The 23,350-nt window shown below is 37.6% G+C and overlaps 1 protein-coding gene across 4 annotated transcripts in view; it reads right to left on the bottom strand.

Moving 5' to 3' along the window:
* CFAP91 (cilia and flagella associated protein 91) overlaps positions 1 to 23,350 on the bottom strand; it is an 85,726-nt gene that overhangs the window by 58,955 nt on the left and 3,421 nt on the right. For 3 of the 4 annotated variants that reach the window (XM_078453051.2, XM_078453052.2, XM_078453050.2), the window contains exons 2-6: positions 21,288 to 21,364; positions 20,620 to 20,777; positions 18,140 to 18,223; positions 16,535 to 16,591; positions 3,419 to 3,600 (exon numbers count right to left, since the gene is read on the bottom strand). In XM_078453051.2, coding sequence (XP_078309177.2) covers positions 3,419 to 3,600; positions 16,535 to 16,591; positions 18,140 to 18,223; positions 20,620 to 20,777; positions 21,288 to 21,364 — 558 coding nt within the window. The remainder of the gene's footprint in view (positions 1 to 3,418; positions 3,601 to 16,534; positions 16,592 to 18,139; positions 18,224 to 20,619; positions 20,778 to 21,287; positions 21,365 to 23,350) is intronic. The other variant, XM_078453053.2, reaches the window with a different exon arrangement.

The following is a 23,350-nucleotide window of genomic DNA, read 5'->3' as shown; positions in this document are numbered from 1 at the left end:
GAACTAATAGAGCACTGTTAATTATACTGGAATTAAAAAAATTTTTAACTTTTTCCAAAAATTATAGTGCAACAGCAGGACAGTACAGATGAGTATGGCTGTTTTCTAATAAAAATTCTTTACAGTCACTGAAATTTTAATTTCTATAAATTTCACATGTTACAAAATACAAAATTTTTTCATCCATTTTAAAATGTAAAAATCATCCTTAGCATCCAAGCTATATTAAAAAAAAAGCAATAGGCCAATTTGATCTGTGGACCACAGTTTGCCAACATTGACCTAGAATTTTAGTACTTGCTTCTTTTTTTAAAAATTATTTTTAGAAACTCGACATCTAAAATTTTTAATTATATATTTTTCTCTTTTTTTGTTCATCATGTTCTTAAACCCTGCTTCTTCTTTTTGAGATCATTTTTCTTCTAATTGAAGTATATCCTTTAATCTTCTTTTATTCAGACTGATAGCTAACATTTACAGATGCTTATTTATATGTGAAGCACTGGTCTAATAAGTACCTTACATAAATGAATTTGCTTCATCTATACAATATCCTATGGCATAGATCCTAGGAAATGTCCTACCCCATGAAAAGTCTTTATTTCACCTTCACTCCTGAATAATAGCTTGGCTGGTGAAAGAATTCTAGATTTGCAATTCTTTTCCCACAGCACTTTAAAAATAATACTATAAAATGTCAATCTGGTGTTTGTCCCTTTGTAGGTAATCTGACTTTTCTCTCCAATAGCTTTTTCAATGTCTTCTTTTTCCTTGATTTATAGGTATGAATTTTTAAAAATTTATCCCAGTTGGTCCTCAATAAAATTTTTCAACCGGTGGGCTTACATCTTTCTTCAAGTCTGGGAAATTCTCAGCCATTATCTTTTCTTGCATTGCTTCTCTACCACTCTCTCTTTCAATTTCTGGATCTTATAATCTAATCCCCCAAGGCTCTTACCTTTTTTTTTCTTTTTGAAATCTTATTGTACTTTTGCATGTTGCATTCTGGAATACTTGTTCGTTTAATCATTCATTTCACTAATTTGTTCTTCAGCTCTGCCTAGTTTACTACTGAGTTCATTTTATTTCAAACTTCATAGTTTTCCTTTCCAGTGATTCCAACTGATTCTTTTTTCATAGCTCACACTTTTGTTTTCATGTTCCTCCCCCTGTTTATCTCTTTGAGGATATAAAAAGTACTTCCTAAGTCCTTTTCAGATTGTTCCATTTGCTCTGTTTGCTCAAGAAATCATTCTTTCTGGTTTTTTTCTTTTTTTGATCACTACTGGTGTCTGTGTTCTTTAGATGCTTTGTGATTCTTGGGTTGAGATCATCTGTAGATTTCTCTCATGAGTACCCTGGGCAGTAGCACTCTTTGACCTGGACAGAGAGACAGCTCCCCAGCCTCATTCTTCAGAGCCCTACCCAGCATCATAGTTCAACAGACTATGCCCACCTGGAGCTACTCTACTCTTAGAGACCCTGGAATTCCTTAAACAAATGGCCCAAGCCTGCTTCCAAAATCTACATGGACCTCTTCCCAGGATTCAGACTCCTGAGGGCAGACTATATGCTGTTGTTTGTTCACCCTTAAGCCCAAGGGGTGGCCAAGTGGCAGGGATGTGTACATTGAGATTGGAAAAACCAGATAAGGTGATCACATGCACACATGACAGGCCCCTCGTGATGTAGAACAGCCAGAGAAAAAGGCAAGCCACAGGCAGCCTCTCCCCTTGCTGCCACCTTCCACCAAAGAATCCCAAGGAATCTAAGAATTTTAAACTTGTCCTTTCAACTTATTATAAAGATATATTTGTAAAAAATACAGAACATATTTTACTTAACAAATATTAACTTGATTTATAATTTTTAAACATCTATACATATAGTATGTAGGCCTCCATTTAAACTCCTACTCAGGGCCTCACAAATGAGGGGGCAGGCCAGACTCATAGTGGTTTTTATTGACACTTCAACCTCTGTGTTGGAAGGCACTGGGCTTCAGTACCACCTGTGGGCAAGAGAAAAGTCTTGCCTCCTCTAGTCCAGGCAGGTAACTTGGATCTAGCTCCCCACCATTCCCAATCCCGGCTCACCATCATAGATTCCCAGCTATTTCTTTCTTTTAGGAAGTAATCTCCACTTCTGACGTATGGAAATTTTTTACCTTTTTTAAAAAAAGTGTGGTTATGCGCTTATTAGTGTGTGTGTATTTTAGGTGCTCAGAGCAGAAGGGAAAGGTTTCAGCATATTTTTAATCTGCCATCTACGCCTGAAAGTAGAGCCCCTGCTATAAAGTATGGAAGTCAAGAATGCTTCATCTGATATCATAAGGTGAGCCAAGAAACAAGAATCAAAACTAGAGCTCAGACATGGAAGTCTTCATTGCCTATGACGCAGACTTGATCACAGCAAACCATCACAGCTGGGAAACAAAAGTAATCTCATTTTAATAAAAATCATAATAGTGTACCAACTATCTCCACAACCTGGGAGGAGGTGGCCTCTCTGGTCCTCAGTTTCCCAGCTACAATCAAGTGAGTTCAATAAGCTAATGTCTAGTCATTTATAAAAGCCCCTTTTCTTATTAATTTTTCTAATTTCACATTATATAGGCCTAGGTCAGATTTTAATACCATCAAAGAGTGACTTTCTGAGCCTGAACTATATTAGCATTTCAGAGATAATATCAAAAGAAATCATCGAGGTGCTTGGGTGGCTCAGTCAGTTAAGCGTCCAACTTCAGCTCAGTCATGACCTCACAGTTTGTAAGTTCAAGCCCCACATTGGCCTCTATGTGACAGCTCAGAGCCTGGAACCTGCTTCAGATTCTGTGTCTCCCTCTCTCTCTGCCCCTCCCCTGCTCGCTCTCTCTCTCTCTCTCTCTCCCTCTCAAAAATAAATAATAAACATTTTTTTTTTAAATTTAAAAAAAGAAATCATCCAAACTGTCCAATAGGGTATGTAAGAGAGCTTTGGTAAATTGCAAGATATTTTGTCAAAGTAAGATAATATTGTTACATATGGTGGAATATACATTCAGTATTATACACTCAAAAAAGGTTTATGTGTAAAGGAGTAAGGACTGTTCAATGAAAAGGAACTGATTCACTAGGAAAAACTGAGAACAGGGAGGTGAGTAGTCAGCAAAGCAACCACAAAATTAAGCCAAAATAAAACTTCAGTCTTCAGGGATAAAGTATAATAAGCCTCCTTGCAATGAAAACGGCATACCTCTCTTTGAACAAAAGTATCAGAAAACGTATGAGTCTATGAAGTAGCTCTGTTGAGCAAGACATTTTAAATAGCAACACTTTATACCATAGTTGCTTCTAAGTACATCATTTCCAGCAACTCAATAGCATGCATGGTTATCAAGACAGGCATCTACAAATATCCAAGACAATTACCAACTCACCCCAAGTAAGAGTAGCCAGGGTCAAGAGCTCAGGGATTGACTCCTGACATACTACATATTCTGGAGAATATGGATCTGTTTGAACTTCAGCATCCCGATAATCAGTCTGAGTGCCCACAGTACACTTTGAAGGGATCGGTGGGTACTTAGCAGAAGTAGGAGGAAAAGTATATGGCTCTGTCCTAAAAGGGAAAATTATTTTAAAAATTAAAACCTGATCCAATCACTTACAATACTACATAGTCAGGCAGAAATGAATCCTTAGCTTCACTAAGCCTATGCCCCCTTTAAACATGCACAAATTCATGCACCCAGTGTAACCAGGACTGTGGCCAATTATCTTGAGTGAACTGCCTTGCTATTCTCACCTCTGCCAAGAAACTGAAGGGATATAAATGCCCAGGTCTATTCATAAAAGTGCCTGTTCATCTGTATATCATTGGGCAGGGTTGAACATAGAGTTATAAAAGGTGGATTCTAGCTTGTCATACAGTTACTTCTGAACATGTTTAGAATTGCTACTTCCTAGTTTCTTTCTGCTCTGCTTGTAGTTACACATCCAATTTTAGCTGTTTCCCTCTAGAAATACAGAACAGAGAAAAAAGAAGAGATTCTTTCTGAATTTTTAAAAAATAAGGCTCTTTCTAGATGGACAATTCAATAATTAATGCTGGGATCACTTGGTTAATTATGGAATAGTTATCTCATCCCTTAGACAAAAATTAATTCCAGATATTTTAAAGCATTTAATGTAAAAACGAGACTATAAAAGTAATAGGAAACATGAGTAAATATACCATCTTTGAGTGAAAGTGTTTCTCAGCATGGCTCAAAAGCCAGAGACTATAAAAGGAAGTGATCAATAGAATTAAGGTTAAGTTGAAACTTCTACACCTCAAAATGTCATAAACAAATTTAAAATATGAATGGCACACTTAGGAATACGTTTTACAACATATATGATAAAAGTTAAATAGCCTTTCTACACAAAAAGTCCTTATAAATCAATGACAGTCAAATACCAAAAGAAAAAATGGGTAAAGGACAATTCACAAAACAAAAAGTAAAACTTCTAACACATGAAAAATTAATGAATATAACTAGTAATCAAAGAAAAATAAAGTAAAACAGCAAGATGATATTTTATTACATCACATAAGCAAAGACTGAGAAGACTGAAAATACCTAGCATTGACAAAGTGGTGAAGAAACAGGCATTCTCATAAACTGTTGACTGAAATACAAATAGACACAACCTAACTAGAAGGTAACTTAACGATCTAACCTTTATCTGACAGGTTATCTTATCCAACCTTTAAAAATACCCTTTTGGGGGCATGTGGGTGGCTCAGTCAGTTAAGCATCTGACTCAGTTTTGGTTCAGGTTGTGATTTTGCGGTTCAGGAGTTTGAGCCCCACATGAGCTCAAGCTTGGGATTCTCTCTCTCCGTCTCTCTCTGCCCCTCACCAGCTTGTACTCTCCCTCTCTCTCTCAAAATAAATAAACTTAAAAAGAAAAAAAAAACCAACCCTTTGTCCCAGCAACTGCACTCCTAGGAATTTATTCTAGAAAATAACTGGACAAGTGTACAGAGATAAATACAAATATGTTCATAAAGTCTCACGTGTAAGAGTAAAAAATTACAAACTCTTTAATAGCCAATTAAAAAATGGTTACAACTGAGGTTATTAGGCATCAACCTTGGATCCATTATTTTCATCTTATTTTTTTATTCTGGCTTTTTAATTTATTTTTTGGTTTAGTTATTTATTTTGAGAGACAGAGAGTGAGCACATGAGCAAGCAGAGGAGGGGCAGAGAGAGAGAATCCCAAGCAGACTCTGTGGTGTCAGCATGGAGCTTGATGCAGGGCTCAGTCTCAGGAACCATGAGATCATGACCTGATCTGGCTCTTTTTAAGTACAGAAAAAAATTTTTAGTTGATTCATTTAAACATATGCCTACTCTTATACATAATTTTTGTAACAAAACATATGATAGTACATATGCTTTAATGTTTTAGTGCAGTGCTTTTTTCCTTTACTTTTGAGTTAGCTTCCCTCAATATCTTTTCCTCCCTAACACCCACAGTAGTACCCTCTCTGTATATCCTAGATCTAGAATATATTCTTGAATTATCCTTGAATCTTGCTGTATTTTTACCCACTCTTATTCTTCTACACTCACACAAATACACACATGTAGAGTGTTATTTTATTGTTTTGCTAACATGGAATCTTATTATGAATACCTTTTTGCATGTTGCTTTTTTAACTAAACCATACTTCATGGAAATCTTTCTAATGTATTCATGTGGGTCTTTTTCAAGAAAAATCAAACTTAAATGATCACCATGAATAGAAAAACTACTTCAAAAAATATGGCATGCTTATAATGAAATTTATGCAGCTATTAAAAGTAACAATGAAATCTGTATTTATGAACATACAAAAATGTCCATAATTCAATGTAAAATAGAAAAAAAGGGCACTATGAAGCAGTATGTACAACAGGAGTACATTATTTTTATTTAAAACCCGTGTTTTGTGCATAGAAAATGCCTAGATGGATATACAATAAAGTAACAATTATTTCTGGATAGTAGGATTACAGATTTTTTTCATATTTATAGTTTTCTAAATTCTCTTTTTTTTTTTAACCTGGACATGTATTACTATTAAAATGAGGAAAAAAACAACATAGCTATTTCCATTTAAAAGAATATGTTTTCTAGTTGGTAAAAGAATTAGTTAAATTACATAAACAAAAAACTATAACAGCAAAAAAGAGGAATTTCCATTTTAAAAAACAGTCAAAGGTAATGAGAGGTGTTTATATACAAGCAAAACATATACAGCTTAGCTCTTAAAAAAATGCATTTCAATTTTTTTTTTTTTTCAACGTTTTTTATTTATTTTTGGGACAGAGAGAGACAGAGCATGAACGGGGGAGGGGCAGAGAGAGAGGGAGACACAGAATCGGAAACAGGCTCCAGGCTCCGAGCCATCAGCCCAGAGCCTGACGCGGGGCTCGAACTCACAGACCGCGAGATCGTGACCTGGCTGAAGTCGGACGCTTAACCGACTGCGCCACCCAGGCGCCCCTAAAAAAATGCATTTCAAATGAGCTAGAAAGAAGTACCTATTTGGAGGTTCAACCTGTAATGAAATAGTACTTTTTTTTTAAATAGTACTTTAATTTGTTATTAATGCTGAATTCTAATGGTATGGAAATAATTTTTTTAGCAGCTGCTATGAATTTCTAAAATATGTAGATAATTTAAGTGTTTATAATTTCTTACGTTTTCAGCAGAAATTATTCTACTATAAAAATTCTTGTTGAGGAAATAACTTCAAATCAGGTTTATATCATCCCAGATCTTATGCATATTATTATATAATACCATTAGTTTGAATCAAAAGAATAAATTGTTTTCTGAATTAAAAATTACATATTTGAGCCATCTGATCAAGTATGCTAGGATAAGACCTAATGAGGGACACCTGGGTGGCTCAGTCAGTTAAGCGTCCAACTCCTGATCTTGGCTGAGGTCATGATCTCAGGGTTTGTGACAGCACAGAGCCCGTTTGGGGTTCTCTCTCTCCCTCTCTCTGCCCCTCCCCCACTAGCACGCACGCTCTCTCTCTCTCAAAATAAATGAATACACAACAACAACAACAAATAAAATTCATGAATCCTTCCGACTAAGCTTTATGGTGACTTAAGACCTTTGTAGGTGGGTCAAAGGAGAGGATGCAAAGGGGGAATGCTACTTTGACAGAAGTCCTATAATAACTTAATACGGTTTCTTTCCTAACTACCACATAGGCACCAGGAGCACAGACTATCTGCCATACCTGTAGTCTTCTAGATTTTCCCTTCCAGCCCAATGAAACTAAACACAAAGAGGGGTTTCACAAAGTAGCAAATCCTGTTCTGTAATTCTGTAAACTTAGACTTAATTTTTTCAGGGGCACCTGGATGGTTCAGTAGGTTGGGCTTCTGACTTTTGCTCAGGTCATGATCTCACAGTTCATGAGTTCGAGCCCTGCATCAGGATCTGTGCTGGCAACTCAGAGCCTAGAGCCTGCCTTGGATTCTTCTCCCTCTCTCTCTGACCCTCCCCCACTCGTGCTCTGCCTCCTCTCACTCGCTCTCAAAAATGAATAAACATAAAAAAAAAAAAACTAAGGAACCTAAATTTACACATCATAATCATCCTACAGTGTACATTAGAGTTCACTCTTTGGTGTTATACATTCTATGGGTTGGACAAATCCTTATGTATATATGTATACATATATAACATGTATCCACCATTATAGGATCATACAGAGCATTTTCCCCACCCTAAAAATCTTCTGTGCTCCTTCTATTCATCCATGCCCCTCAACCCCCTGACAATAAATGATCCTTTTATAATCTCCATAGTTTTGCCTTTTCCAGAATGTCACACAGTTGAAATCATACAGTATATAGCCTTTCCTGATTGGCTTCTTTCACCAGTGATATGTATTTAAGATTTCTTTTTCATTTCTTTTCATGTCTTGAAAGCTCATTTCTTTTTAGTGATGAATAATATATTACATTGTCTCCAAGTACCCTAGTTTTGTTTTTTTTCCCCCTCATCTCTGTATTTTGTAAATTTTACTACAATATGTCTTGGTGCTGGCCTGCTTTTCTTGATTTTGATGGCAGTTCTCTGTGGCCCCTAGATTTGGAGGTCTGTTTCCTTCCCTAGATGAGGGATGTTTTCAGCTATAATTTCCTCAAACAGACTTTCTCCTCCTTTTTCCCTCTCTTCTTCTTCTGGGACTCTTTATGATATGAACGTTATTATGCTTTATGGAGTTGCTAAGTTCCCTAAGCCTACTTTCATGATCCAATACTTTTCTTTCCCTCTTCTTTTCAGCTTTATTATTTTCCATAATATTGTCGTCTATATCACTGATTCATTCCTCTGCTTCATCCATCCTTGTTGTCAATACATCAAGTCAGTTTTGCATCTTGGTTATAGCAGTTTTTATCTTGACCTGACTAGTTTTTAGGTCTTTCAACCTCTGTGGTAATAGACTCTCTGATGTCTTTATGCTTTTCTAAAGCCCAGCTAGTATCCTTATGATTGTTGTTTTAAAGTCTAGATCAGGTATATTACTTATATCTGTTTTGATTAGATCCCTGGCCATGACCTTTTCTCATTCTTTCTTTTGGGATGAATTCTTCCATTTTGGCATTTTGTCTAAGTCTCTGTTAGGAAAGCCTGTTATATTTTCTGCTCCTGAGAGTAATGGCTTTATGAAGCAGAGGTCATATACTGTCCAGGACCTGGCACTTCAGAAAGTGTCTCTGGTGTATGCTGTGTGCTCTCTGCTTCTGTCTTTTGGCTGCTCTTTCTCTCAGGTCAGTCCTCTATAGAGTTTCTCCTTGCCTATAGTGGGAAGTATTTGGACTTTGGCCAGAGTGTGGCAAGTTTTAACTAGGTGTGCTCTGGTCTGTTTGTTAAGAGAGACCTGATGTTATTTCCACTAGTAGTGAAGCTTTGCAGCACTCTATGATCAGTAGATTTGGTGCATGTGAGGGGTTTGTGCTGGTCTTTGGGTGGGAGGGTCCTCCTGCTCTGATTCTCAAAAACATTTCCCCTAGTAAAGAAGCACCTGCAGAGTGCAGCAGGGCGGGGCTTGGTATAAGTGTTTTAGGCCACCACTATTGGTGCTGTGTTGCTTACTGAAGTTAGTTTATGCTGAGGAGCAGGGAAGGGAAATGGTGCCAGCCCTCTCCCTCATCCTGGAGTGGGAGTTCACACCCACTGGTCTCTGGGAAGCCATCACAGAAGAGCGAACAATCTCCCCTCACGTGTCTCAGGTGTCCCTCAGATCCTTGCCTTCACCCTGTCTGTCCAAGTCATCTGCCCACCCAGCAGTGCAGTGTACCTGGGTTTTATCCCAGGCAGGCCAATTGAGTTTTAAAACTCCAAACTTTAGGGACATGGCATGGTACAGACCCATGCTGGTCCTCTAGGGGTGGGTCTTGTCACACTGGGGCTGGTGCAGGTTTGTCCCTGAAGAGCAGCTGCACCAACACATAGGAACTTGGAGTTTGGAATAAAGTGCAGCAAAAAGCCAGTGTCCAGGTCAGCTGCCTGCAGCCGGTGTCCCTGTGCCTATGCTTATGGGCAGGGGAGCATAATGGCACCTGCTGGTTCTTTTGTCACCAGAGAGGCAATGCCACTTCTCCCAGATGCACTCCAAGAAGGGGGAACCACCTCTTCCAGTGTGTCTGAGGGAATCCTCAGTTCGCACAGTCTGCTTCCAGGTTCTCCTCCCTCCTTCTCCCCAGGAGCACTGCCTCACCTGCCAGATTCCATATCAGCCATGGCAGGAAACTCTAAAACTTCAGTCTTTGAACTCTACTGGTTATAAAAACTATGATAATCAGCCTTTTTCATTTCCACAGTCAATGGCTTTGCGGAAATGTTTTCCTTGTGGAATCCCTTATGCAACACTCACTCTCTTTCTCTCACCTCTCTCCATGATCAAGGCTCCCTCCCCTCCACAATCCTTTTCTCCCCCAAATCACATCTCTGCACCTGCTACCTTCCATGATGTGACTTCTTCTCTCCCTCTAGTTGTGCAGTTTGTTCTGCCAGTCCTCAGATTTCTCGGGTGTTCAGAATGATTTGATATTTATCTATGTTCAAGGAAGAGTCAAGCCTAGGGTCCTCCTACTACTCTGCCATCATAGCTCAAAAAACCAGAGGTTTTTAATTAATGAAGTCCAGATTATCCATCATTTCTTTTTTTTTTAATTTTTAATGTTTATTTTTGAAAGAGAGAGAATGTGCATGCAAGTCAAGTAGGGGCAGAAAGAGAGGGAGACAGAGGATCCAAAGCAGGCTCTGCACTGACAGTAGAGAGCCTGATGTGGGGCTTTAACTCATGAACTGTGAGATCATGGCCTGAGCCAAAGTAGGACACTTAACTGACTGACCCACCCGGGCAACCCTCCATCATTTCTTAAAAGGATTGTACCTTTGGTGTTATAGCTAAAAAGTCATTGCTGTACCCAAAGTCATCTAGGATTTTTCCTATGTTATCTTCTAAAAGTTTTACAGTTTTGCATTCTACATTGAGATCTGTGATCCATTTTGAATTAATTTTTGTGAAGGGTGTAAGTTCTGTGTCTGGATTCCTTTTTGTTATTTTGTTTTTTTGCATGTGGATGTCCAGTTGTCCCAGCACCATTTGTTGAAAAGACTACCTTTACTCCATTAGATTGCCTTTGTTCTTTTTGTCAAAGATTAGTTGATTATATTTATGTGGGCTATATCTGGCTCTCTGTTCTAGTTCACTGATCTTTTTGTCTATTCTTTCCCCAATACCACTCTGTCTTGATTACTATGGCTTAATAGTAGGTCTTGATGTCAGGTAGTGTCAGTCCTCCAACTTTGTTCTTCTCCTTCAATATTGTGTTGGCTATTCTGGGGCTCTTGCCTCTTCATATAAGTTCTAAAATCAGTTTGTTGAAATCCATAAAATAGCTTTCAGGGATTTTGATTGAGATTACATTAAATCTATAAATCAGGTTGGGAAAACCGAACATCTTGACAATATTGAGTCTTCTCATCCATGAACATGGAATACCTCTCCATTTATTTATTCTTTTATTTCTTTATCGAAGTTTCAGTGTTCCCCATATAGATCTTGTATATATCTTGTTTAGTTTATACCTAAATATCCCATTTTTTATAGTAGTGTAAATGGTTTTGTATTTTTAATTTTAAATCCCACTTGTTCATTGGTGATATATAGAAAGGAATTGACTTCTGTATATGAACCTTGTATCCTACAGCCTTACTATAATCACTTATTAGTTCTAGGTTTTTTTAGCCCTTTCTTTCTGATTGTCTACATAGATGAACATGGCATCTGCTAACAAAGAGATTTCTTCTTTCCCAATCTGTATAACTTTTATTTCCTTTTCTTATCTTACTGCATTAGCTAGGACTTCTATGATGTTGAAAAGGAGGGGTGAGAGGGGCCATCCCTGCCTTGTTCCTGATCTTAGGGGAAAAGCTCCAAATTTCTCACCATTAAGTATGTTGTAGTTTTTTTGTACATGTTCTTTATCAAGTTGAGGATGTTTCCCTCTATTCCTAGTTTACTCAGCTTTTATCATGAACGGGCACTGGGTATTTCAAATACTTTTTCTGCCTCTATCAATTTGGTCATGTGATTTTTCTTGTTCAGCTTGTTGATATGACAGATGACACTAATTGATTTCCAAATGCTGAACCAGCTTTGCAAATCTGGACAATCTTACATGGTCATAGTGCTTGGTCATTTGCTAACATTTGGTTGAGGATATCTGTGCCTATGTTCATGAGAGATAATGGTCTGTAGCTTTCTTTTAATGTCTTTGTCTGATTTTGGCATTTGAATAATGCTGACCGCATAAAGTTAGAAAGTATTCTCTCTGCTTCTATTATCTAAAGAGATTGCAGACAATGGTATCATTTCTTAAGTGTTTGGTAGAATTCACCAGTAGATCCATCTGGTTCTGGTGCTTTATGTTTTGGAATGTTAGTACTTATTGATTCGATTTCTTTGATACAGGTCTATTTACATTGCCAATTTCCTCTTGTGTGAGTTTTGACAAGTTGTGTCTTTCAAGTGATTAGCTTTTCATCTAGGTTATCAAATTTGCAAGCATAGAGTTATTCATAGTATTCCCTTATTATCTTTTTTTCATAGTAACCATCTTTATTTTCTTTTTAAAATTTTTATTTTATTATTCTCAGATCAGTTAACGTACTGTGTAGTCTTGGCTTCAGGAGTAGAACCCAGTGATTCATCTCTTACATATGACACCCAGTGCTCATCGCAAAAAGTGTCCTCCTTAATGCCCGTCACCCATTTAACCGCCCCTCCCCCATCAACCCTCAGTTTGTTCTCTGTATTTAAGAGTCTCTTATGGTTTGCCTCCCTCTCTCTTTTTATCTTATTTTTCCTTCCCTTCCCCTATGTTCATCTGTTAAGGCCTCCCAAATTCCACATATGAGTGAAACAATATGATATCCGTCTTTCTCTGACTGGTTTATTTCACTTAGCATAACATCCTCTAGTTCCATCCACATTGTGGCAAATGGCAAGATTTCATTCTTTTTCATCACCAAAAAGTATTCCATTATATATATATATATATATATATATATATATATATATATATATATATACATATATATATATATATACACACACACACACACACACACACACACACACACACACCACATCTTCTTAATCCATTCATCAGTTGATAGACATTTGGGCTCTTTCCATAATTTGACTATTGCTGATAGCACTGCTATAAACATTGGGGTCCATGTGCCCCTCCAAATCAGCATTTTTGTATTCTTTGGATAAATTCCTAGTGGTGCAATTGCTGGGTCGTAGGGCAGTTCTCTTTAATTTTTTGAGGAACCTCCACACTGTTTTCCAGAGTGGCTGCACCACTGTATCAGCTCTAGCAGTTTTTTGGTAGTGTCAGATTTTCCATGTAGAGTATCATTCCCACCAACAATGCAAGAGGGTTCCTTTTTCTCCACATCCTCACCAGCATCTGTTGTTTCCTGATTTGTTAATTTTAGCCATTCTGACCGATGTGAGGTGGTATCTCACTGTGGTTTTGATTTGTATTTCCCTGATGATGAGCACTGTTGAGCATCTTTTCATGTGTGTTTGCTATCTTGATTTCTTCTTTGAAAAAGTATCTATTCATGTCTTCTGCCCATTTCTTCACTGGATTGTTTTTTGGGTGTTGAGTTTATTAAGTTCTTTTTAGATTTTGGATACTAACCCTTTATCCGATATGTCATTTGCAAATATCTTCTAACATTCCATTGGTTGCCTTTTTAGTTTTATAGCTTCCGTCACTATGCAGAGCCTTTTTACCTTGATGAAGTCTCATTAGTTTATTTTTGCTTTTGTTTCCCTTGCCCAGTATGAAGGTGCTATGACCAATGTCAAAGAGCTTACTGCCTGTTTTCTCCTCTAGGATTTTGATGGTTTCCTGTCTCACATTTAGGTCTTTCATCCGTTTTGAATTTAATTTTGTGTATGGTGTAAGAAAGTGGGCCAGTTTCATTCTTCTGCATGTTGCTGTCCAGTTTTCCCAGCTCCATTTGCTAAATAGACTGTCTTTTTTCCATTGGATACTCCTTCCTGCTTTGTCAAAGATTAGTTGGCCATATACTTATGGGTCCATTTCTGGGTTCTCTATTCTATTCCATTTATCTATGTGTCTGTTTTGGTGCCAACACCATACTGTCTTGATGATTACAGCTTTGTAATACAGGCAAAAGTCTGGGATTGTAATACCTCCAGCTTTGGTTTTCTTTTTCAACATTACTTTGGCTATTCAGGGTCTTCTGTGGTTCCAAACACATTTTAGGATTGTTCTGGCCCTGTGAAGAATGCTGGTACAATTTTGATAGGGATTCCACTGAATGTGTAGATTGCTTTGGATAGTATCAACGTTTTAACAATATTTGTTTTTCTAATCCATGAGCATAGAGTGTTTTTCCATTTCTTTATGTCTTCTTCAATTTCTTTATAAACTTTCTACAGTTTTTAGCATACAGGTCTTTTACATCTTTGGTTAGGTTTGTTCCTAGGTATTTTATGGTTCTTGGTACAATTATAAATGGGATCGATTCCTTGATATCTCTTTCTGTTACTTCATTATTGGTGTATAGAAATGCAACTGATGTCTGTACATTGATTTTACATCCTGCAACTTTGCTGAGTTCATATATCAGCTCTAGCAGTTTTTTGGTCAAGTCAGGTTTTCCATGTAGAGTATCATGTCATCTGCGAAGAGTGCAAATTTGACTTCTTTACCAATTCAGATGCTTTTTATTTTGTGTTGTTGTCTGATTGCTGAGGCCAGGATTTCCAACACTCTGTTGAACAACAGTGGTGAGAATGGACATCTCTGTCATGTTCCTGACTTCAGGGGTAAAGCACTCAGTTTTTCCCCACTGAGGATGATATTAGCTATGGGCCCTTTGTATATGGCTTTTATGACATTAAGGTATGTTCCTTTTATCCCAACTTACTTGAGGGTTTTTATTAAGAGAGGATGCTATATTTTGTCAAGTGCTTTCTCTACATCTATTGACAAGATCACGTGGTTCTTATCCTTTCTTCTATTAATGTGGTGTGTCACATTGATTGATTTGTGAATATTGAACGAGACCTGCAGCCCAGGAATGAATCCCATTTGATCATGGTGAATAATTCTTTTAATATACTGTTGAATTTGATTTGCTAGTATCTTGTTGAGAATTTCTGCGTCCACGTTCATCAGGGATATTGGCCAATAGTTCTCCTTTTTAGTGGGGTCTTTGTCTGGTTTTGGAATCAAGGTAATGCTAGCTTCATAGAATGAGTAAGTAAAGACTCCAACAGCTAAACATGAAAAGCGTATGGCTGGAGAAGGCCAGCTGGTCCCCAGACAAGTCCATCCCTGCTAACATAAGGTGGAATTATCCTCACTGCTCAGAAATTCATCACGGCCAGAATTCCAGAGCTGACTTCATTCAGGGATACTGATTGATTCTTTAAAAACTTCTAAGAAGGACAGCGATTATCTAAGATGTCAACTGTCAAAGTTTGTTATAGGAAATCCCTCATGTCACAGTTAATTTAGAAAAGAAGTGAAAAGGCCCAGTGTTCATGACTGTAGACCTCAGAACTCACCATAATTAAATGAACAACTTTTAAACCTGGTGTAATTATGACCTCCAAAGTAGATGATCCAGTGAGCCTACATTTAAAGTATTATCAAAGGTATCTTTAGGGATCTACTGGTCTCATATCTCTCCCTTTGCTCATATAAAACATTTCACTAAAAACAAGTCTGCAGCTGTCCTTGGGTAAAATGAACCACACAAAGTTGCTCTGTCAAGGGGGAAAGAAAGAAATCTATTTTCCATCTATGTAAGAGCCATAGGTATCCATGCAGTCTTAAAAAAATCAAAGGAGAATTGGGATCATAACTGGCATTTATCTTAAGGATTACAGACATTTGATAACATATATTCTATTCATAAAATGCTATATAATAAGGGGTAACCATATCCTTTAAATGCTTGTTTGAAAGGCAAGTCCTATCTAAATTTCGATTCAGAAATCTGAGACCTTAAAAAAGGTTTCTTTTCCTGATCATTTCATTTTTTTCTCTCAGACAAACATTAAGTTATACTGACACAGGAAACAGTAATAGCAAAAACAGTATAGCCCTAAAACAAAAGACTAGGAAACTGGACATTAATCCCAGATCCGGCTCTTATCCTTTACTTCTCTCTTACCTTGGTCCAATCCTCTTTGGGACAGAAACCATGTTTTATTGATCTTTGCATATTAAACATTTTTATTTTTTATTTTTGAGAGACAGAGACAGATAGAGCATGAGTAGGGGAGGGGCACAGAGAGAGGGATACACAGGATCCAAAGCAGCCTCCAGGCTCTGAGCTGTCAGCACAGATCCCAACACAGGGCTCGAACTCGGGAACCTTGAGATCATGACCTGAGCTGAAGTCGGATGCTCAACCAACTGAGCCACCCAGGCGCCCCTGATCTTTGTATATTAAATTAACTTGTATAGCTTAGATGATTATTAAATTATGAAGTTCCAATATTCAAAACCTATTTCATGACTGATTCATTTTCTTGATAAAATGTTGAAGAACTGTTACCAAATAAGTGTGTGTTTCAGGTAAGTAAAAAGGATATTTAAACTTTTATTTTTACCATAACTCATAATAAGAAGAAATACATTTTACATCATAACCATTACATACGAATGTATGTATGTATCTATCCAAAACAAAAGTTATAAGCAAAAAAGCAATTTACCCTGATGCTTTTGGTTATTTTCTATTCAATTTTGTTTTCTAAAATGCTGTTCATCACCCACTAAAATATTTCATGACTTTCAAATGATTTGTGATCCAGAATTGAAAAATATTGATCTAGAGAACTATCTTCTGGAAATAAGCATGGGAACAAACAGCAAATAAACTAGAAAAAAAGTTTTAAAATAATGGCTACTTACTTGGTTACTGCAAAAACGACATTAAGTGGCATCTGTTGATGAAATGGAAGGAAAGGCCTGGCGGGAGAAAGAACACAAACATGTGGGACTTATGCATTGTGTGCTCTCTGTGCCTTATTCCAACTCTCAGATTCATCCCTTAAAATCAGTGAGCTTGAATATCCCATAAATCTGTAATCCACAAACCTGGGAAAACACAAAATCACTGGGCAGTGGGGAGATTTTTGTTTAAAATGCAAATTACCAGGTCTAGCCCAGGAGACTCAGTACATTTAAAGTAGAGCTAATGAATCTGCATTTTTAATAAACATTCTGATGTTTTCTCTGAAGATGGTAAAGAAGTCACACTTTCAGAAGTGGTGCCTTCTACCTGGACTTCCAATTGGTCATTAGATCCCACTTCCCTGAGACATTCTGAAATTCCCAGTGATTTAGTTTTAAAAACTACCCCCAGAAAGTCTAGAAACTGAGTATACCATGTTAAAAATTTAACATTTCTCTGGAAAATCAGCATGACATAACTTCCATAAGGAGGATGCTCACAAATAACAATGCAGATTACAAATTTACTTTCTCCAAGGAAGCTTATGTATATTAAGATTATTTTTCTTTTTCTTTTTTTTTCAATATATGAAGTTTATTGTCAAATTGGTTTCCATACAACACCCAGTGCTCATCCCAAAAGGTGCCCTCCTCAATACCCATCACCCACCCTGCCCTCCCTCCCACCCCCCCATCAACCCTCAGTTTGTTCTCAGTTTTTAACAGTCTCTTATGCTTTGGCTCTCTCCCACTCTAACCTCTTTTTTTTTTTTTTCCTTCCCCTCCCCCATGGGTTTCTGTTGTTTCTCAGGATCCACATAAGAGTGAAAACATATGGTATCTGTCTTTCTCTGTATGGCTTATTTCACTTAGCATCACACTCTCCAGTTCCATCCACGTTGCTACAAAGGGCCATATTTCATTCTTTCTCATTGCCACGTAGTACTCCATTGTGTATATAAACCACAATTTCTTTATCCATTCATCAGTTGATGGACACAAGATTATTTTTCTAACCACATAAAACCTAGAGGGAGATCCTCATTTTAATTTGACTATATGGTTATCACGTGAGTATTAATCACAAATGAAATGAAGTGAAACTTTCAACCATGTTGGTTTTGGCAACATTCACACAACAGATAGCAAATGTCACCTACATGTCCACTTATAACAACTGCCCATGTACTATGACTGTCATGGTGTCTCTCCTGCATCTCACTTGATTTGATGACTTCATTTTGTTCTCAAATATACGTTCCTATTTACAGCTAATAGCTCTGAAGTCAGGCAGATTTAGCTGGAAATCCCAGATCTGCCACTTATTAACTTAAGAGACTTCAAGCAATTTACTTCTCCTGTCTTGGTCTCAGCTTCCTTACTGATAAATGGGGATAATATATCTTATCCTATATTTCTGTTGTAAAAATTGATTATATATATCAAGCACTTAAATTGGTGCCTGGCACACTGCATGCACTCAGAAGTGACAGCTGGTATCATTATCATAAAGACATTCTCTAAAAATACCAGGGCTCATTTTCATTAGTAATTACTTTTTACCTTTCAAAGTATTTATAGCGATTCTTTCCAGTTACTTCAGGATCTGCATAAACCTCTTTGGCCATCTGAAAAGATGTATCTGTTCTAAAATGAAGCAGGAGAACATTATTAAAGTCTAACATGTCATTTCCAAACATTTCTATTTCATATTTTTATGTCTATAAAGTCGGAGATACACAGGGTATCTGAGACTGAGAGCAAAGTCTTCTCTAACATGCATCTGACTGACCTACATCTCAGACTAGATAACACAGTAAAACCTTAGATTGTGAGTAACTTGTTCTGTGAGTGTTCTGTAAGACAAGCAAACATTTCTAACAAATTTTACTTGATAAATGAGCAATGTCTTGCAATACAAGAGGTACCAGATGACAAATGTCACATGATCACAACTGAGCCAATGGTTCTTCTCTCTCTCTCTCTCTCTCTCTCTCTCTCTCTCTCTCTCTCACTGCGGGGCTGTGGGTGATCGTCTTCCATGCTCAGCTGTTCAGTCTCAGGCCATGGTGTTTGGCAGAAATCAGTGATTTTTCAGAATGTTGGAAGGTGCCCACAACTGACACTGGTATTTTCTTGTCACTTCAAAACACCTGTGGACAGTAGCACCTGCGTGGCTCAAGTCGGTTAAGCGTCCGACTTCAGCTCAGGTCATGATCTCACAGTTTGTGAGTTCGAGCCCCGCATCAGGCTCTGTGCTGACAGCTCAGAGCCTGGAGCCTGCTTCAGATTCTGTGTCTCCCTCTCTCTGCCCCTCCCCCACTCACGCTTTCTCTCTCAAAAATAAATAAACGTTAAAAAAAAAAAGTTCAGGGGCGCCTGGGTGGCTCAGTTGGTTGGGCGGCCGACTTCGGCTCAGGTCATGATCTCTCGGTCCATGAGTTCGAGCCCCACGTCGGGCTCTGTGCTGACAGCTCAGAGCCTGGAGCCTGTTTCAGATTCTGTGTCTCCCTCTCTCTGGCTCTTCCCTGTTCATGCTCTGTCTCTCACTGTCTCAAAAATAAATAAAACGTTAAAAAAAAATTAAAAAAAAAAAAAAAGAAAAGAGAGACTGAGTCTCTTGAAAATGTTAAAAAAAAAAAAAAAGTTCAAAGCACCTATGGACAGTCCTTTGCTTTTCCATACAAGAGTAAGCCTAGGAATGCTTTGATTCATTCTAGGTCAGGTTGCCTGCAGATAAGACACTTTCCTTTCCTGCCTTATTGCCAGTTACATTAAATATAGTAAATGACAAAGAGTTTATTAATACTGTACTGTAGTCAATATCCATGTGAGTGTATACAATGGTGCCCATGCAGTAAAAGATTCCACTGAGCCAAGAGACAGCAGTGATTCCATTAGTGAAAGTCATCCTACACAATAACCCTCCTCTCTCTTGTCTCCCTCACACCAGCCATGAAGGTTTTCAAAGGTAAGTACAGGTTAATTTGTTCACTTTTCTTTATATTTTGTGTTTTCCTTACGATTTTATATTATATTACAGTATTGTAATCATTTTTATATGAATATTTTTGGGTTGTGGAACTAATCGTCTGAGTGTCCATTATTTCTTATGGGGAAATTCGCTTTGATATACAAGTGCTTTGGATTACAAGCATGTTTCCAGAATGAATTATGCTCTCAAACCAAGGTTTTGCTGTAATTACTTTCCCTGAGCCAGGAAGCCAGGAACCAACAAGAGGAAGTAAGAGTAAGAAAAGAGTAGATATAGGCTATCCCACATACAAAAATGCATACTTTTAATTAATAGCACATAGGAATAACAGAGTTTTAAGAGACAATTTTTTATGTCCATGCTGAAAGGTAGCTTTTTAAAATTTACTAAGTTTGACTCAAATAATTAAAAGAATAAAGAATTCAAGAGACTTATCTCTGAAGGTGCTTTGGCTGTAAGTCTCCAAAAATATATATTTAGATACTAGCCGAAAGGTATAGTTGCAATTTCTAAGATAGATCAAAGAAACAACAAATTCAGTCCCCTCTACCTTTGCTGGCAAGTTGTTATTTAATATATATATTCACTCCAAGGTTCTGAGAATATCTACTAACCTATAAACCTATAACCATTGCCCCTGAATCAGGCTTGTTTTGGGTAGAGGGGTTAACATATTTTTTTCAATGTTTATTTACTTTTGAGAGAGAGAGAGAGAGAGAGAGACAGGGTGTGAGCAGGCAAGGGGCAGAGAGAGGCAGACACAGAATCCAAAGTAGGCTCCAGGCTCTGACCTGTCGGCACATAGTCTGACGCGGGGCTCAAACCTATGAACTGCGAGGTCATGACCTGAGCTGAAGTCAGACACTTAACTGACTATGCCACCCAGGCCCCCCAACTAGGTAGAGGGGTTAAGAGAGAGAATTGGGGGTCAATCAACCTAGGTATAACATCACAATTGTGCTTTCAAAAAATGAAGAATAAAAAATTTTAAGAAGAAAAATAAATTCATTAAAAACATGAGTAGCAACTGAAGCTACCTGACACTTACATGGCAAGGTGCCAGAGGGCTTCTCTGTGTTTCTCCTCATGTCTCTTCCATTCCTGACGGATGAATGGTGGGACAGGATCTGCCTTGCTCCAATACAGAGAATATCTTGGATAATGAATCAGGTTACTGAACATGGTTCTAAACCTGGGAACTTTTCTCTAATATTAAGACAGGGAGGTAGGGAAGAAAAGGACAAAATTTTACCATCAGATTTTCTAAAGCATTTTATTTATTATTGTAAATTTTTTTTAAAGGTACAAAACAGTGAATGTGGCATAGAAAGAAGAGATATTGTATATGCACAGACTATCTCTAGAAAGATACCCAAGAAACTGATAATAGATGACTACGAGAAGGGGCCTGAGGGTCAAAATTTACTTCACACTATATACGCTTTTGTACTACTTGAATTCTTGTAACACAGGCATACGTAACTTTCCCCACTGAAATAAATTAGGTTATAATGAATCCTTTATTCACTATTAATTAATATTCACACTGAGCCACAAGTATCAAGATGCCTTGTCCCCTAGGAATCATGACAAAGTAATTCCTGCAGAATATAAAATCCACTGGAGATCTGATGACTAGTTAATCTGATCAGTGCAGTTAGCAAAACTAGATGGTTCAAGTTCATCAGGCTGCCTTAGTGAATGAATTAGACCTACCAGTCTGTTTCGAATCAGGTTAGCTTGGATATTTGCCTGTGCGTAGTCTTTCTCACTTGACACAATAAACAACGGGTCTGCAAAATAAGCAATAAGGTAGTATAAGGAATAGAACATACTCCTGGGCTGAGAATAATGGCAAAACAATGTAATTACTTAATTGGGAAACAAATTATAAAAATTAGATACTGCCTAAATCTGTAGCAACTCACAGCCCTGTTACTCTACCACCAGTGAGAGTATATTAGATTCATCTCTTTTCAATGTATTCCAAAGTCAGTTTATAGAAATGGAAGGCAAAAAGAAGGCCTAATAAGTTCTCAAGCACCAGAGCTTAAACATGCAATCTTCTCTCCTATGAACAAACCACTTTCTGGGTCTGGATAGGCCAGGAAATAGTCTAAGATGAAAGACAATGTATACACTCACTACACCCATCTGCAAGTGAAAGAAATAACACATTTGGGCACTACTTCCCCCAGGACAAAAGAAAGATACAAACTATTCACAACATGGTACCTCAGAATTGATAAATGTAGTAAGTAATGTCATTGTCTAACAAGAGATAAATAAAATCAGCTATAATTCACTCCTTGAATCTGTAAGTATGTTGATGACAGGACTAAATTTTTCTCCAAAGTTCAACAAAAGATTGCCATTATTTTAAGTATGTGCTTGTTAGATATATCTTTAAAGTGACATATTCAAGCTTTATTGTACCATCCCTTAAAATTAAACAGTATGGCATTAAATTCATAAGCAAGTCTATTCAGAAACAGACTTGATTTCCCAAGTTCACATCTCTTAAGAAACAAATACCCTGACCAACTAGTCTAGATGACTTGGTAACATATTTCTTCTAATATGCTGGTATGGTGATTTATAAGTAATTTAATTTAAATTTAATTTAGATAATGTGAGTCAGTTCCTAGAGTCTAATAATTCCTCAGTTACCCAACAAAAATGATATACTGGATACAGACATTTAATATTCCCCCCAAGGTTGAAAAGCTGTAAGAGGCTCAAGCTCTCTTTCTTTCAAGAAAGATTTATTGACTGACTACTATGTTCAAGGTGCTTGGAACACATCAACAAAAAGATAAAGATCCCTGACTTCATGAGAGAGAAAGATAATAATAACAACATAACAAATTAGCATATTATATAATACGTTAGAGTTAGAGGGTAGTAAGTATTACTAAAAAAAAGTGGGGAAAGAACAGCTAAGGGAGATGGGGCTGCAATTTTACACATGGTAGTCAAGGCAGGCCTCACTGAGAAGGTGACATTTAAGGAGACTTGCAAGTGGGGAGTTAACTATACAGTTATCTGAAGGAAGAGCGTTTGAAGCAGAGAAAACAGCTAGAGCAAATGCCCTACAACAGCGGCATGCCCGACATGTTTGGAGAACAGCAAAGAGACCAACATGATTGAAACACAGTGAGAGAGGGAAAACATAATAGATAAAAGGTCAGGGAAGTTACCCAGGGCCTACATCACATGGAGTTTTGTGAGCCACTGAAAAGAATTTGGCTTTAATCTGAGTAAAGTGGGGAACCACTGCAAGATTTTGAGCCAAGAAGCGATAAAATCTGACTTACATTTTAAAATGTTCATTGTGATTGCCCATGAAGAACAGACCTCACGGAAGCAATGGAAGAGGCAGGGAGACCTATTAGGAGGCTACTGCAATAAGCCTAGAGAAAAGATATGATGTTGGTTTGCACCATGGTGGTGGCAACAGAAGTGATGAAATAGGGCAGGATTCTAGATATATTTTTAAGGTGGAACAGAAGGGACTTATTAATGTGTTGGAATGGTGTGAGAGAGAGAGAGAGAGAGAGGAAACATGATGGCCTCAGCAGCCAAAGTATGGGGTTGGTATCAACTGATACAGGAAAACCTGTGGTGGAGCAAGTTTGTAGGGAGAACATTAGGAAAGCATGCTTAGGTATCTATTATGTGTCCAAGTGGAGATATAAAGTAGGCAATTTCATATACAAATCTACAGTTTGGGATAAAGTCTGGACCTGTGATACAAACTTGGGAATCATCACCTTTAG

Source organism: Panthera onca, chromosome C2 (assembly GCF_046562875.1).
Source record: "Panthera onca isolate mPanOnc1 chromosome C2, mPanOnc1 haplotype 2, whole genome shotgun sequence".
Lineage (NCBI taxonomy): Eukaryota > Metazoa > Chordata > Mammalia > Carnivora > Felidae > Panthera > Panthera onca.
This window is presented reverse-complemented; position numbering and strand designations above follow the sequence as displayed.